The sequence below is a fragment of the Octodon degus genome, unplaced genomic scaffold, assembly GCF_000260255.1.
Source record: "Octodon degus isolate 3935 unplaced genomic scaffold, OctDeg1.0 scaffold00027, whole genome shotgun sequence".
Classification (NCBI taxonomy): Eukaryota; Metazoa; Chordata; class Mammalia; order Rodentia; family Octodontidae; genus Octodon; species Octodon degus.
The window spans coordinates 780,671-791,760 of record NW_004524603.1 but is presented as its reverse complement, the minus strand read 5'-3'; the positions used below and the strand labels follow the sequence as shown (position 1 = coordinate 791,760).

Here is an 11,090-nt window from a genome sequence, read left to right as displayed (position 1 = left end):
AGACAGACAGACAGATGGCTATATGGGTACATGGGAGATGGAAGCTACATGAGTGGGCAGAGAAGTCGATGATGCTAGAGAGATGGCCAAGGACCACTCCTTCAGGTAGGTCCTGCCACAGGAGCCTACCTATGCAGCATGGGCTGACGCTTGTTCCTGTGGACCCTGCCTCCTCAAAGTCCTGCTCCTCTGGCCCCTCCTCCACGGGGGTGACCCTGGTAGGGCAGTGGATGAGGTTAAAGTGCTCACAGAAAGTCAGTGGAAGTGGGGGCTGTCACAGATGACCTCTGTGTGCCCCACTGCCTCCAGGTCAGACTGGAGGACAGGTCCTGGCCACGTTATCTAAAATGTCTCACAGACGGCAAAACAACACAGACACACACTCTGAAGCACTTCCTACAATCATGATTTCTGCAGTTGGGTGCTCCTGCCACCCAGCATTAGACAACAACTTTTCCTTTTTCTTTCTTTCTTTCTTTCTTTTTTTCTTTTTTTTTTTTTTTTTTTCTTTTTTTCTTTTTTTTTTTTTTTTGTGGTACCAGGGATTGAACTCAGGACCTTGTGATTGCCAGGCAAGCACTTATTCTACTGAGCTATCTCCGCAGCCCAATAACTTTTAAACATATCCAGTTGCGAGCTGATAAGGGAAGGGGCTGAGAGAACGGATTCCCATTTGCATGTGCGAGGGAACAAAACTCACTAAGTTGCTCACTATGAGGTAAATGAGTGCAACCCGAGCCTTAGCCAGAAGCAGTGAGGGAAGACGCCACCCTTCCTGGCTGAGAGCTGGTCTCCCAAGTCCTGCCGCACCCTGAGTGACTTGCGGCCCCCTTCCTGGGCAGCAGTGCACCCTCCTCGCCCTGCGGCCTCTGCTCAGAGCCCAGGTGCCTGCCCTGCACAGGGCCAGCCCACCTCCGCTCAAGCAGCCATGCTCTGCTCTTGCAAGCCAAGCTTCCTCACCCAAAGCGCGGTCTCCCAAGGAAGCCTGGGCCAGTGCTCCAGGGCTAGGAGAGAGCCAAAGTCCTAGAAGATGAGCCGACCGGATGCTTTAGTCCAGGCCCTCATGGTGGGAGGATTTAGAACAGCTTCTCCTAACAGCGACAAGAACAAAGTGTCGTTGCACAAGGCACCATGTGCTGTGGGCCTCCACACCATGCTAGCCAGATCTCCAAGCAGGGGACCCTCATGGGGACCCACCACGCGGTAGCAGCTGTCTGTGGAGCCCTGGGGAAGACTGATGAGGCTTCAGAGAGGGTGACAGTGACACGTGCACCTATGGGGGACTCCCAGTGGGAGCACCCCGACCACAGTAGGCCACACAAGGCTCCCAATTGTCACCAGGAACTGGGGCTTAGGAAGGTACATAACTGACTTTGTTCGAGCTGTGTCAGATGACCGACCTAGGGGCTCAGCCAGCATGTGACAGGCTGGCACTGTTACCCAAAGCCTGGGCCTGGCTCCCTGAGAGCCGTGGCCACCTCTGTCAGGGAGGAGCAGCTACTCCTCTGTGCCTGTCCTGCTGCTCATCTCTGGTCTAAAGACAGCAGTTGATGCCCCCACTGCCACCATCCCTACTCCAGGACTACGTGCACCTGTCTCTGGTGCTAGGTCACCCCTTGCTGCATCTGCAGTAGCAGGTGGGGCTGAGGATGGGCCTGCTCCCTGCTCTGGGACACCAGGCCACCCCGGCTCCTCATGTCCTCACTGAGGTGGGCCCTGAGTATGGGCTGCTCCCTCCCCTGAGACACCAGGACACCCCAGCTCCTCGTGTCCTCACTGAGGTGGGTGCTGAGGATAGGCCCGCTCCCTCCCTTGGGACACCAGGCCACCCTGGCTCCTCATGTCCCCAGTGAGCAGACCTGAACATAGGTATGTGGGTGCAGCCAGTTCAAGGTCATGGACACAGTGGAGCCACCAGGACCCCTCTGGTCACCAGGCAGATAGGGGCCATTCGCAACCCCCTACCGTCCTGAACCCATCAGAGCACTGCCCCAGCCTTATCACAGGGGAGTCAGCGACAGCAGCAGCGCAGTCCCCGCTGCTTCCCATGCAGTGTCCACTCAGATCTGCGGGGGCGAGATGGGGGCAGTGTCACCACCTGCCTGGGAGGAGGCAGGCTGATTTCCAGGTGCTTGCAGCACCCACAGCCACCTCCCTCTTGGAGGGCAGCACGAGGGTTGGGGCGGGAGAAGGGCACGGGACCGGTGGGGCACAGGCATCTCCCCAGCCCTGTGCACACGTGTGGGAGCCCCGAGGGACGTGCCAGGCTGGAGGAGTCCCACGGCTGCACCCTTGAGCTGTCTCGAAGAGTCAGAGCGCTGTCCCATCAGCCCAGCAAATCACGTGGAGAAGAAACTCGCTGCTTCTGGCTGATGAGGCCATGAAGCCTGATCACGGAATTCGGCCGTCCTCCCACGACAGCCGGCTGGCCCCGGGGTTTGCTCGCCGCCTGGAGAATCTGCATGTGGCATCTGCCTGGGCCCTGGGCCCTGGGCGACGCCTCTCCTTGGCACTGCTCACCCTGGTGCTGCCCACCTGACCACATTCTGCGGAAGGCCGCCCAGCACCCACCAGCCCGCCCGGGACAGCACGATTAGACCGTAAAATCATAACTGTGGCCGTGGTACGTCTGCCGGCATAACTACATCAGCGTGCTAATGCCATTTTAATGGCCTCTAATGATGTAATAAGAAATAATGGAATTTATCTGACAGCTACATAACCATTAACAAAACATATTAAGCATAACTAGTACTTCCATAAAAATGCAGACAATGTCTGCCAGCGCCAGCACACACCCCCGCTCTCCCCGCTCCTGGAACAGTGAGGTCCTGGCCCTCCCTCCCAGGCCCTGGGGTACAGGGGGCCTGGGTAGGACTGAGGGGTACAAGTCGGCCCCCAACAGGGTGGGTGCTCAGGGCTGTTGAGACGTGCAGGTCTAGCTAGTGTTCAGAGGCCATGCATGCCACACAGGCATCACCCCAGGAGGGCACAGACTCCCCAGGGCCAGGCCTGGGCTTTGGAGGAGGCTCTGCAGGCAGCACGGCCTGGACCCCAATGGGAAGAGGGTCAGGGCAAGGCAGAACTGAGCAGGAGAATGGCACCTGCTGTGGGCAGGACACGGCAGCAACTGCTGTGGCCAGGTACTATAAGGCCGCAGATGGGTGGCGCGGGTCCCTTGAGGAAGAGGCCCTGTCCCAGCAAGGAGCACACAGGTGTGCGACACTCAGGGGGGGCTTGGGGCTTACCCCAGGCCTGCCTGGAAAGTCTGGGCTCCAGCAAAGGGCCAGAGGGTCAGCGCTGGCAGCCGCAGTGCGGAGCCACACCAGGCCCCTCCCTGGAACCCGCACGCCGTGCTCTCCGTCCCGGCCTCCCCCCGTTCTCACACTGTGCCCTGGGCACCACCTCCTGCCTGCCAGCGCTCATCACACGTGAATCCCTGAGAGCTGCTTGCTCCAGGCGTAGAGGGCCGCCCTGACCGCCTCTGAGAGCAGGGACACTGGCACACGTCGGTCACTTCAGGGACACGGGGCCAGGCCTGCTCTGCCCCATGCCAGTGTGCTGCTGGGGTCATGACAGAGCTGTGCGTGGCAGACACGGGGATCCTGGCCAAGTGACACGAAGAGGCACTGGGTGCTCCGCTCGGCAGTGGAGGGGTGCTGGCTGCCCGAGCACCTGGGAGGGCCCAGAGGCCACATCCAGGAGGCTAGGAGTCTCACGGCCAAGCCCAGCCTCCATGGTGGTCCACGCCTTCCCAGAGCCACAGCAAGGGCCCCTCCTCCTCCCCCATGCAGCTCTTCATGACACGGCTAATGGCCCAGACAGCTTCCCCAGCAACTCTCAGGCTGATCCCTGAGAGGACAGGCCCGCACCCGGCACTCACTCGATGTCCTCAAAGATGCTGGGCGGCACCTGCAGGAGGTGGGCAACATTGGCCATCAGCTGCTTCCCCTTCTCCGGGCTCAGGGGGCTGTGGAGAGAGGAGGGGCAGCGTCACCGAGGAGGTGGCCCAGGTGCTGTATCGGCAGGGACAGTCCCTGCTTTCCCAGTGGGGAACAGACAGCACTGTGCAAACAGGACCATGAGGAGGGTGAGGAGTCCAAGGTCACCAGGGATCCTCTCAGGCTCCCATCAAACACAACAAAGGGCAAGGGAGAGGACTGAGAGCGCAGAGGGCCAGCGGCCGCCTCACATGTGCGATGGGACAGCTGCCTTGTGGAGGTTCCCTTCTACGAGGAGGCGCATCGGGGAGCGGGCATTCCAACGCCTCTTGTGCGTGTACTAATGGTGTGAGGAGGGGGACACCCCATGCAGCACCCTGTCGAAGGGCCTGGCTACCCCAGGCTGCCCTGAGAGCGCAACTGCCCAGCACAGCCACATCAAGGGGAAGCCACAAGCAGGGACTGTGTGTGACGTAGGGCTCTGGCCACCAATCTTCAGTGCCACTGTTCTGCTCCCGAGCTCGGTGCCTATGAGGTCCCATCACGCTGCATCCACGGTGGCGGAGCAGTCAGCTCCACAAGCATCTCTTCTCATCACTCAGCAAAGGCTCAGTGAGGAAGGGGAGTGGCCCTGGGCAGGGGAGCCCGGGCCCTGCTGCCATGGGACGTGTGCAGGTGCGCCGCAGACAGCCCCACACACTAGCAGTCAGGGACCCGAGTCCTGTCCTGGGCTTCAGCTGCCACCCAGAACTTATACTAACCTGGATAACTGAACTTCTCTAGAACAGACCATGTGGGGTCCCACAGCCAGGGTGATGGCATCCACAGAACCTGTGGTCATCACCACTGTCCTTGTCAAGTGGGAAACACAGGTGTGCGCAGTGGGGGCACAGTGTGAGGACATGGAGAAAACCACCCAGATGCCAAGGGCACCAAGGTCACCATGGCTGCACGTGACCTGGAACACTCCTGGGGTGCACATCCCCAGGGGCCTCCACACACTTCCGGGTGGGTACACAGCTCTGTGTGTAGACACTCTCGGGTGAAGGCACGTCAGCCCCTGGTACACGCCAAGAAGAACACGCTCAGGGGAGCCACGCATAAAAGTGCACACCTGCTCCCGTGCCCTCACACTAGGGAAATTTGCCGTCCACTGTGTGATGTCACTCCTGGACCTGCACATGGGCCATCAGGGTGGGCCTGATTCCCCTTCTTTGGTGACCCCTTGAGTGCCCCCACAGACCTAGATCCAGGTCCACAGGTTCCCCTCTCTTTCAGTGCCCTATTCCCCCTCAAATCTTAGCATGGATCAAGAATCTTAACCCAGCCAGCTGGGCCTGTTAGAACACTTTTTCCTAAAATCCTTCTAGACATTGATAGAACCACTAGGCTGACCACTTGTTCTAAGAAATTCAGTTATTTCATGTATTTAAATCCTGTCTCCCTCCACAAACAGAAACCTTATCAGGATGAGGAGCTCCGTGTGGTGCATGCACACGTGTGTGCACGTGTGCATGTATGTCCAGAGTCCCTTCTCTCAGCTGACGTCTGTTTCCAAGCTCACAGACACTTCCACACACACACCAAGACACTCCCCGGCACACACAGCTCCAGGTCACCGTGGACTCCCAGGGTTTCCACCAGAGTGGCAAGTCTAAGTGGGAGTGGCATCAGTGTGCAGGCACTCCCATGGTGCCAGGACCCTCCAGGGCCACACAGGGGCCAAACACTGCTGCAGCAAGATCAGCTGCAGCAGCCTCTAGGGGCACCATGACATTGCAGCCAGAATCATTTTACGGCCCTCGTGCACAGACGGCACCCCAACGGCCCCAACCATGCAGGGGACGATCTGTCCCTCCTGGTCTCTTCCTGGTCACCTGTCACGGGTGCAGCAGGGACAGCAGGTATTCAAGGGCTGTGGTGGGCACCTGGGGTGCTCACGCAGATGCTGCCACTTTGTTTTAGATGGGCACTGCCCTCTGTCCTGCCATGGTCTGAGCCTTGGTAGGAAGCAGCTAGAGTTAATCTCAAAAATCAGAGGGAGGACTCAGCGCACGCAGTTCTACCTGTCTGTCTGTGGCAGCTGTCACCCGCCACTGAACTTGGTGCTGTCCCTGGGCCACAGGCACATGTCCTCGTGGACAAGAGATCAGCTCGTGCTGCACCTGGACGGTGTGCGAGGGTCTGAGAGCTAACGCTGCAGCTCCTCTCTGCTGGGGCTCACTCCTGAGGAGCATGTGCTGAGACATTTCAGTACCACTCTTCCACATTCTTGAAAAAGGTGCTTCTGGGATCTACTAAAAGTCAAAGGACAAGAATCTAAAGTGTCCCAAACCACCCATTCTCGGGGAAGCTCACGAGGGAGGTGATACCTTCCTTCCTACAGTGCCCTGTGATGTCCACACAGCCCCTGGAAGGAGAGCCTGGCTGCATGCCTAGAGAGCAGGAGCGCGTGGAGAGTACCCTTGTGTAGAGCCCAGGGAGCCTGACCAAGGGCCACAAGTCCCAAGGGCAGAGAGAGCTGCCAGAGGCTGCCTCGGACTGGCTGCGTGCTGAGAGGCCACAGCACCTCCCAGCATGGCACTCAGGACGCCTGCACGGGAAGTGCTAGTGCTGACGCTCTTGTTTATCTTTACTTGTGCTAAGAGATGGCACTGCACAGTTGTCCAGGGTGGCCCTGACTTCCGGGACCCTCTGCCAAGCAATCCTCTACCTCTGTCTCCAGCGGTTGGGCCTACACGTGAGTAGCACCACACCTCGAGAAAGGGAGGCTGAGGCTGGAGAAATGGTACTCCTAGTCCAGGATTCTTGCAGCAGCAAACCTCCAGGAGAAAACCTGGCCACACAGGTCACAGGAGCCAGCACTCAGGGCAGTGTCAGCAGGGCAACCTGGGCCTGCAGCACACGGACAAAGCTGAGCGTCTGCGCTGTGCCCTCTGCCAGGCACTTCTGAGGCTCCTCACACAGCGGTGCTGCCACCCCCGCCTTCCGGAGCAGCTGGGAGCAGCACGCTGTGGGCAGCTCTGCTGCTGGCCTGCTCAGGTCGGCGCTCGAGGGCAGGGCCTCTGTGCATCTGCCATGTCCCTTGCTTCGCTGTGGACACCATGCGGTCTACTTGAAACTTCACTCAGAGCTCAAGGACCAGGTGAAACAGCACCCAACGTGGATATCAGCTCCGGAGGAGACTCTGCCAGGAGCCAGGGGACAAAAGGAGGCTTCCTCGGGGTTTGCCCCTTGTCCCTTCTCCCCCCGTCATTCTCACTGTGGCCAATCTGCGGGCGTCCTCCAGGGACGAGCAGCAGGGAGGAGGGCGCAGAGGAGGGACAGCCACTGCCCGGCAGCTGCTTCCTCCGCTTCCCTCGTAGAGCGCCAGGCAGGAGCCAGGAGCGCTTGGGCTGGCCAGTTCACCTGAGACTGACCACGTGCCTGGGGCTGCCAGAGAGCCGAAGCTATGAGCAGTGGCACCTCCTGCAGTGGGGGAGGAACTGCCACACCCTAGCAGCCGTTTCACAACACCAGATGAGGTACACTTCTCTCTGGAAGCACATTCCTTTCTCTAAATTAAAATAAAATGCCGAGAGTTTAATCCAAATCTAAGCACTATCTTCACACAATGTGGCCCCGGGAACCGCGATCCTGAGCTCGCACAAGGCTGGTCTGCAACCAGTTAGGCACGCTCCTGTGTGGGGCGGCCACGCCGACTTCCTCCTAGCCCTCCACATGTCTGGGAGGGGCTCTTCCCTGATGGCTCTAACCCTCGGATCCAGCACCACGCACTGCCCCCTGGGCACCCTGACAGCCAGAGAGGTGCTGCACTCACTACTGCAGGCCCGAGCCCAGGGAAGCTCCTCAGAGCAAAGCCCTCGGCCCTGAGCACAGGACCTGGCCGTCAGCGCAGGACGGTGGCTGGTGAGCAGTGGACGCTGACAGGGCGGATGTGGGGGCTGAGCTGGGACAGCCCCAGGCTGGGCAGTGACCCTCTGAGAGAGCTCCAGCAGAAGCTGAGCTCCAGGGAAGCTGAGTGGCCGTGGGCAGTGCACACAGATGGGGGCCTCTGGGCTACCCCTACAGCCAGGCTGGACTGGCTGCCCAGTGTGGGCACTGCCCGCTCTGCCACCAGAGCTGCTGCCAGCACACAGGGCCTGCAGGCCCTCTTCCTGCTCACACACGTGCAAGCACACACACACACACACACGTGTACACAGATAGACACACCACACATGTACGCACACACAACAGATAGACACCACACGCATGCACTACACACAGACATACACACGTAGACACACCACAGGAACACATATAGGCACATGTGTATAAACAATGACCAAGCAGACACGCGTGGGCCACAGGCACCCGCCGTACCCGGGTCTGCGGTAGGCCACACACACGCTCTACTAAGACTACAACCTCCAAGCGATCAGCCATGTGAGTGGTGACCGGGACACCCCACCAGTGCCTGCCCCGCCCCCGCTGGCTGTGCCCGCTCCTGGGGAGCAGCCTGGGTCCTCCCTCCCTCTTGCCCCCTCTCTCCAGGGGCAGCCCGGCTCCTCACAACCGGGACCAATGCTGTCCTCATGTGTGAGCCTTCTCTATTCAGGACAGGGAGGACCCAGGGCTTCTGTCTCACACGGGCTGAGCCTGAGAGACGCAGGGACAGGGACAGCAACGCATGACCCCTCTGGGCCAGATCACACTAGGAAGAAAGCCCCTGGGAAATGGGTTGGAAAGGACCCCAGGCAGGGCCGGCCCGGGTCCTCCCCGCCACCTAAAGTGTGGAGGGCACCGGTATGAAACTAGTCTGACATCTGAATTTGGTTAGGCTGTCTGTGGTTTGAGCTCACTCTAAAATCTCTCTGCCTGAGTGTAGAAAAGGACCAGAATGTATAACAGGTATTATGACATAGGAAGAAATGTCCAAATGGGGAGGGGACCACAAGAGGGGGTAAAAGAGGAAGGGAAAAGTGAGACAAAGAGAAAAGGTACAAATAGAAACAAAGCTTCAGCAGATGGGAAGGGGAGCAGGTTGGATGGGAGGTGGGGCTGGGGGGTGGGGACTAAAAGAACCGACTTGTATCATGTATAGGAACAAATTCTCTATGATGACGTGATCATTACATAGGCCTTAAACATACCAGTAAAATCTGATTGTAAAAAACAACCAGTTAAACTCCCTCGGCCTGGCTGCGACACACGTGGCCCTTGGGTGAGCGTGGCATCCTGGGAAGCAGGGTGGGGTCCACCAGAGCCGGGCCTCAAGCCAGGGCTCTGACCGCTCCGTCCCCCCACCCCACAGGTGATAGTGGAAACGTGCCAGGCTTCCTCCTAGAGAGGCAGAGCCTGGGCAGGCGCACACGAGTCCTGCCCGCACACAGCTGCGCAGGCGCCCTCCAACACCATGTGTGGCAGAGCCAGCTTCAGAAACTGACTATGCGCCGTGCCATGCATTGGTGCGGGGACCGAGAGACGGCCAGCCCCTTGGCCCAGCCCCCCTCCCCGTGAGTGTGGACTGAGAAGAGGAGCAGCACACTTTAGCGGGGTGCACCGTTCCTCGGAAAGGTCACTCGGGTCTTGCAACTTGGGCCATGGGTGTGCAACAGACAAAGACTTAGGAGGGGTTTTAACCCCCTGTGCTGGGAACCTTGACATTGAGCTCCATCCCCCACACTGTTTTAATTTTTTAGTTTGAAATAGGGTTTCTCTAAGCTGCCAAGCTCCTCAGGCTGGGCTTGAACTTGCAGTTGTCCTGCCTCAGCTCCCAGACACAGGTATGTTCCATCACACTTCACCGCTCCAGCAGGTTCAGCCAGCAAGGAGCTAGCGTAGACCTTAGTCTCCAGGCACCAGAGAGGCACCCGTGCCTGGTCTTTCCCAGCCGCAAAGGTGCTGGCCCAGCAGGCTTGGGCCAGAACCAGGGAAGCCGGGAGCCCCGAGGCGCTGGCTTGGGTCGCGGCACATAGGCGCCACTCTGGAGTTCGGCTCCAGGTCAGGAGCACCAACCAAGCACTCGGCCTCCTGGGTGCTGTCCCACCTAAGATACCAGGCTCCTACGCAGCAGACATTCAGACTAAGCTTGTTTCCCGCCTCTATGAGGTGCCCTCCTGGCAGTCGTGGGCACCAGAGGAGAACCTTCTACTTACTCGCTGCCCGTCACGATGTAGCCAGGCTCCTCGCCCTCGGAAGGCCTGGCTTCCAGCTGCAGCCCTTCATCCAGGGGCCCCCACGCTCCCGCTGGGGGCCTCTGCACCTTCTGTGGTGCGCCTGGCTCCTGGCCCCGGAGCCCCTCAAGCCCAGTGGCCCTGGGCTCTGCATTCGGCTTCTCCCATAGGTCTTTGGAGTAGGTCTGGCTCTTCACGTTCTCTACACCCACACCCTCTTCCTCTGAAGACAAGGAGACCACAGGTCCCTCCGATTTCTTCATCGCTGTTGGGAAGGGCTGCTGCAGAGTGGGCTCTCCAGGCAGCAGTGGGGACCCGGGGTCCTGCCGGAGGTCTCCAAGTTGGACACTCGGGTGACTGACCTGGCAGAAAGGAAAGTGGCATGAGATACTGCGTAGGAGAGGACAGCAGGGGCTGGGCAGAGGGATGCCTGCAATGAAGCTACCCATGTGGGGCCGCAGTCACAGGGCCACCTGAAAGCCCTGGACGAAGGTGGAGCTTTCTCTCTCTCTCTCTTCTCTCTCTCCTCTCTCTCTCTCCTCTGTCTCTCTTCTCCTCTCCTCTCTCTCTCTCTCTCTCCTCTCTTCCTCTCTCTTCTCTCCTCTCTCCTTCTCTCTCTTCTCTCTCTCTCCCTGTCTTCTCTCTCTCCACTCTCTCCCCTCTCCCCTCTCTCCTCTCTCTCTCTCCCTCTCTCCTCTCTCTACTTTCTCTCTCCTCTCTTTCCTCTCTCCTCTCTCCCTCTCTCCTCTGTCTCTCTTCTCCTCTCCTCTCCTCTCTTCCTCTCTTCTCTCTCTCTTCTCTCCTCTCTCCCCTCTCCTCTCTCCTCTCTCTTTCTCCTCCTCCTCGCTCCTCTCTCTCTTCTCTCTCTCCCTGTCTCCTCTCTCTCCTCTCTCTCTCTCCTCTGTCTCTCTTCTCCTCTCCTCTCTCTCTCTCCTCTCTTCCTCTCTCTTCTCTCCTCTCTCCCTCTCTCTTCTCTCTCTCCCTGTCTTCT

The 11,090-nt window shown here is 59.1% G+C and overlaps 1 protein-coding gene across 3 annotated transcripts in view; it reads right to left on the bottom strand.

Annotated features, from left to right (window-relative positions):
- The window catches only part of Ptprn2 (protein tyrosine phosphatase, receptor type N2), a 553,794-nt gene that overhangs the window by 304,515 nt on the left and 238,189 nt on the right, over positions 1 to 11,090 (bottom strand). For all 3 annotated transcript variants that reach the window (XM_023712770.1, XM_023712771.1, XM_023712772.1), the window contains exons 8-9: positions 10,082 to 10,461; positions 3,884 to 3,970 (exon numbers count right to left, since the gene is read on the bottom strand). In XM_023712770.1, coding sequence (XP_023568538.1) covers positions 3,884 to 3,970; positions 10,082 to 10,461 — 467 coding nt within the window. The remainder of the gene's footprint in view (positions 1 to 3,883; positions 3,971 to 10,081; positions 10,462 to 11,090) is intronic.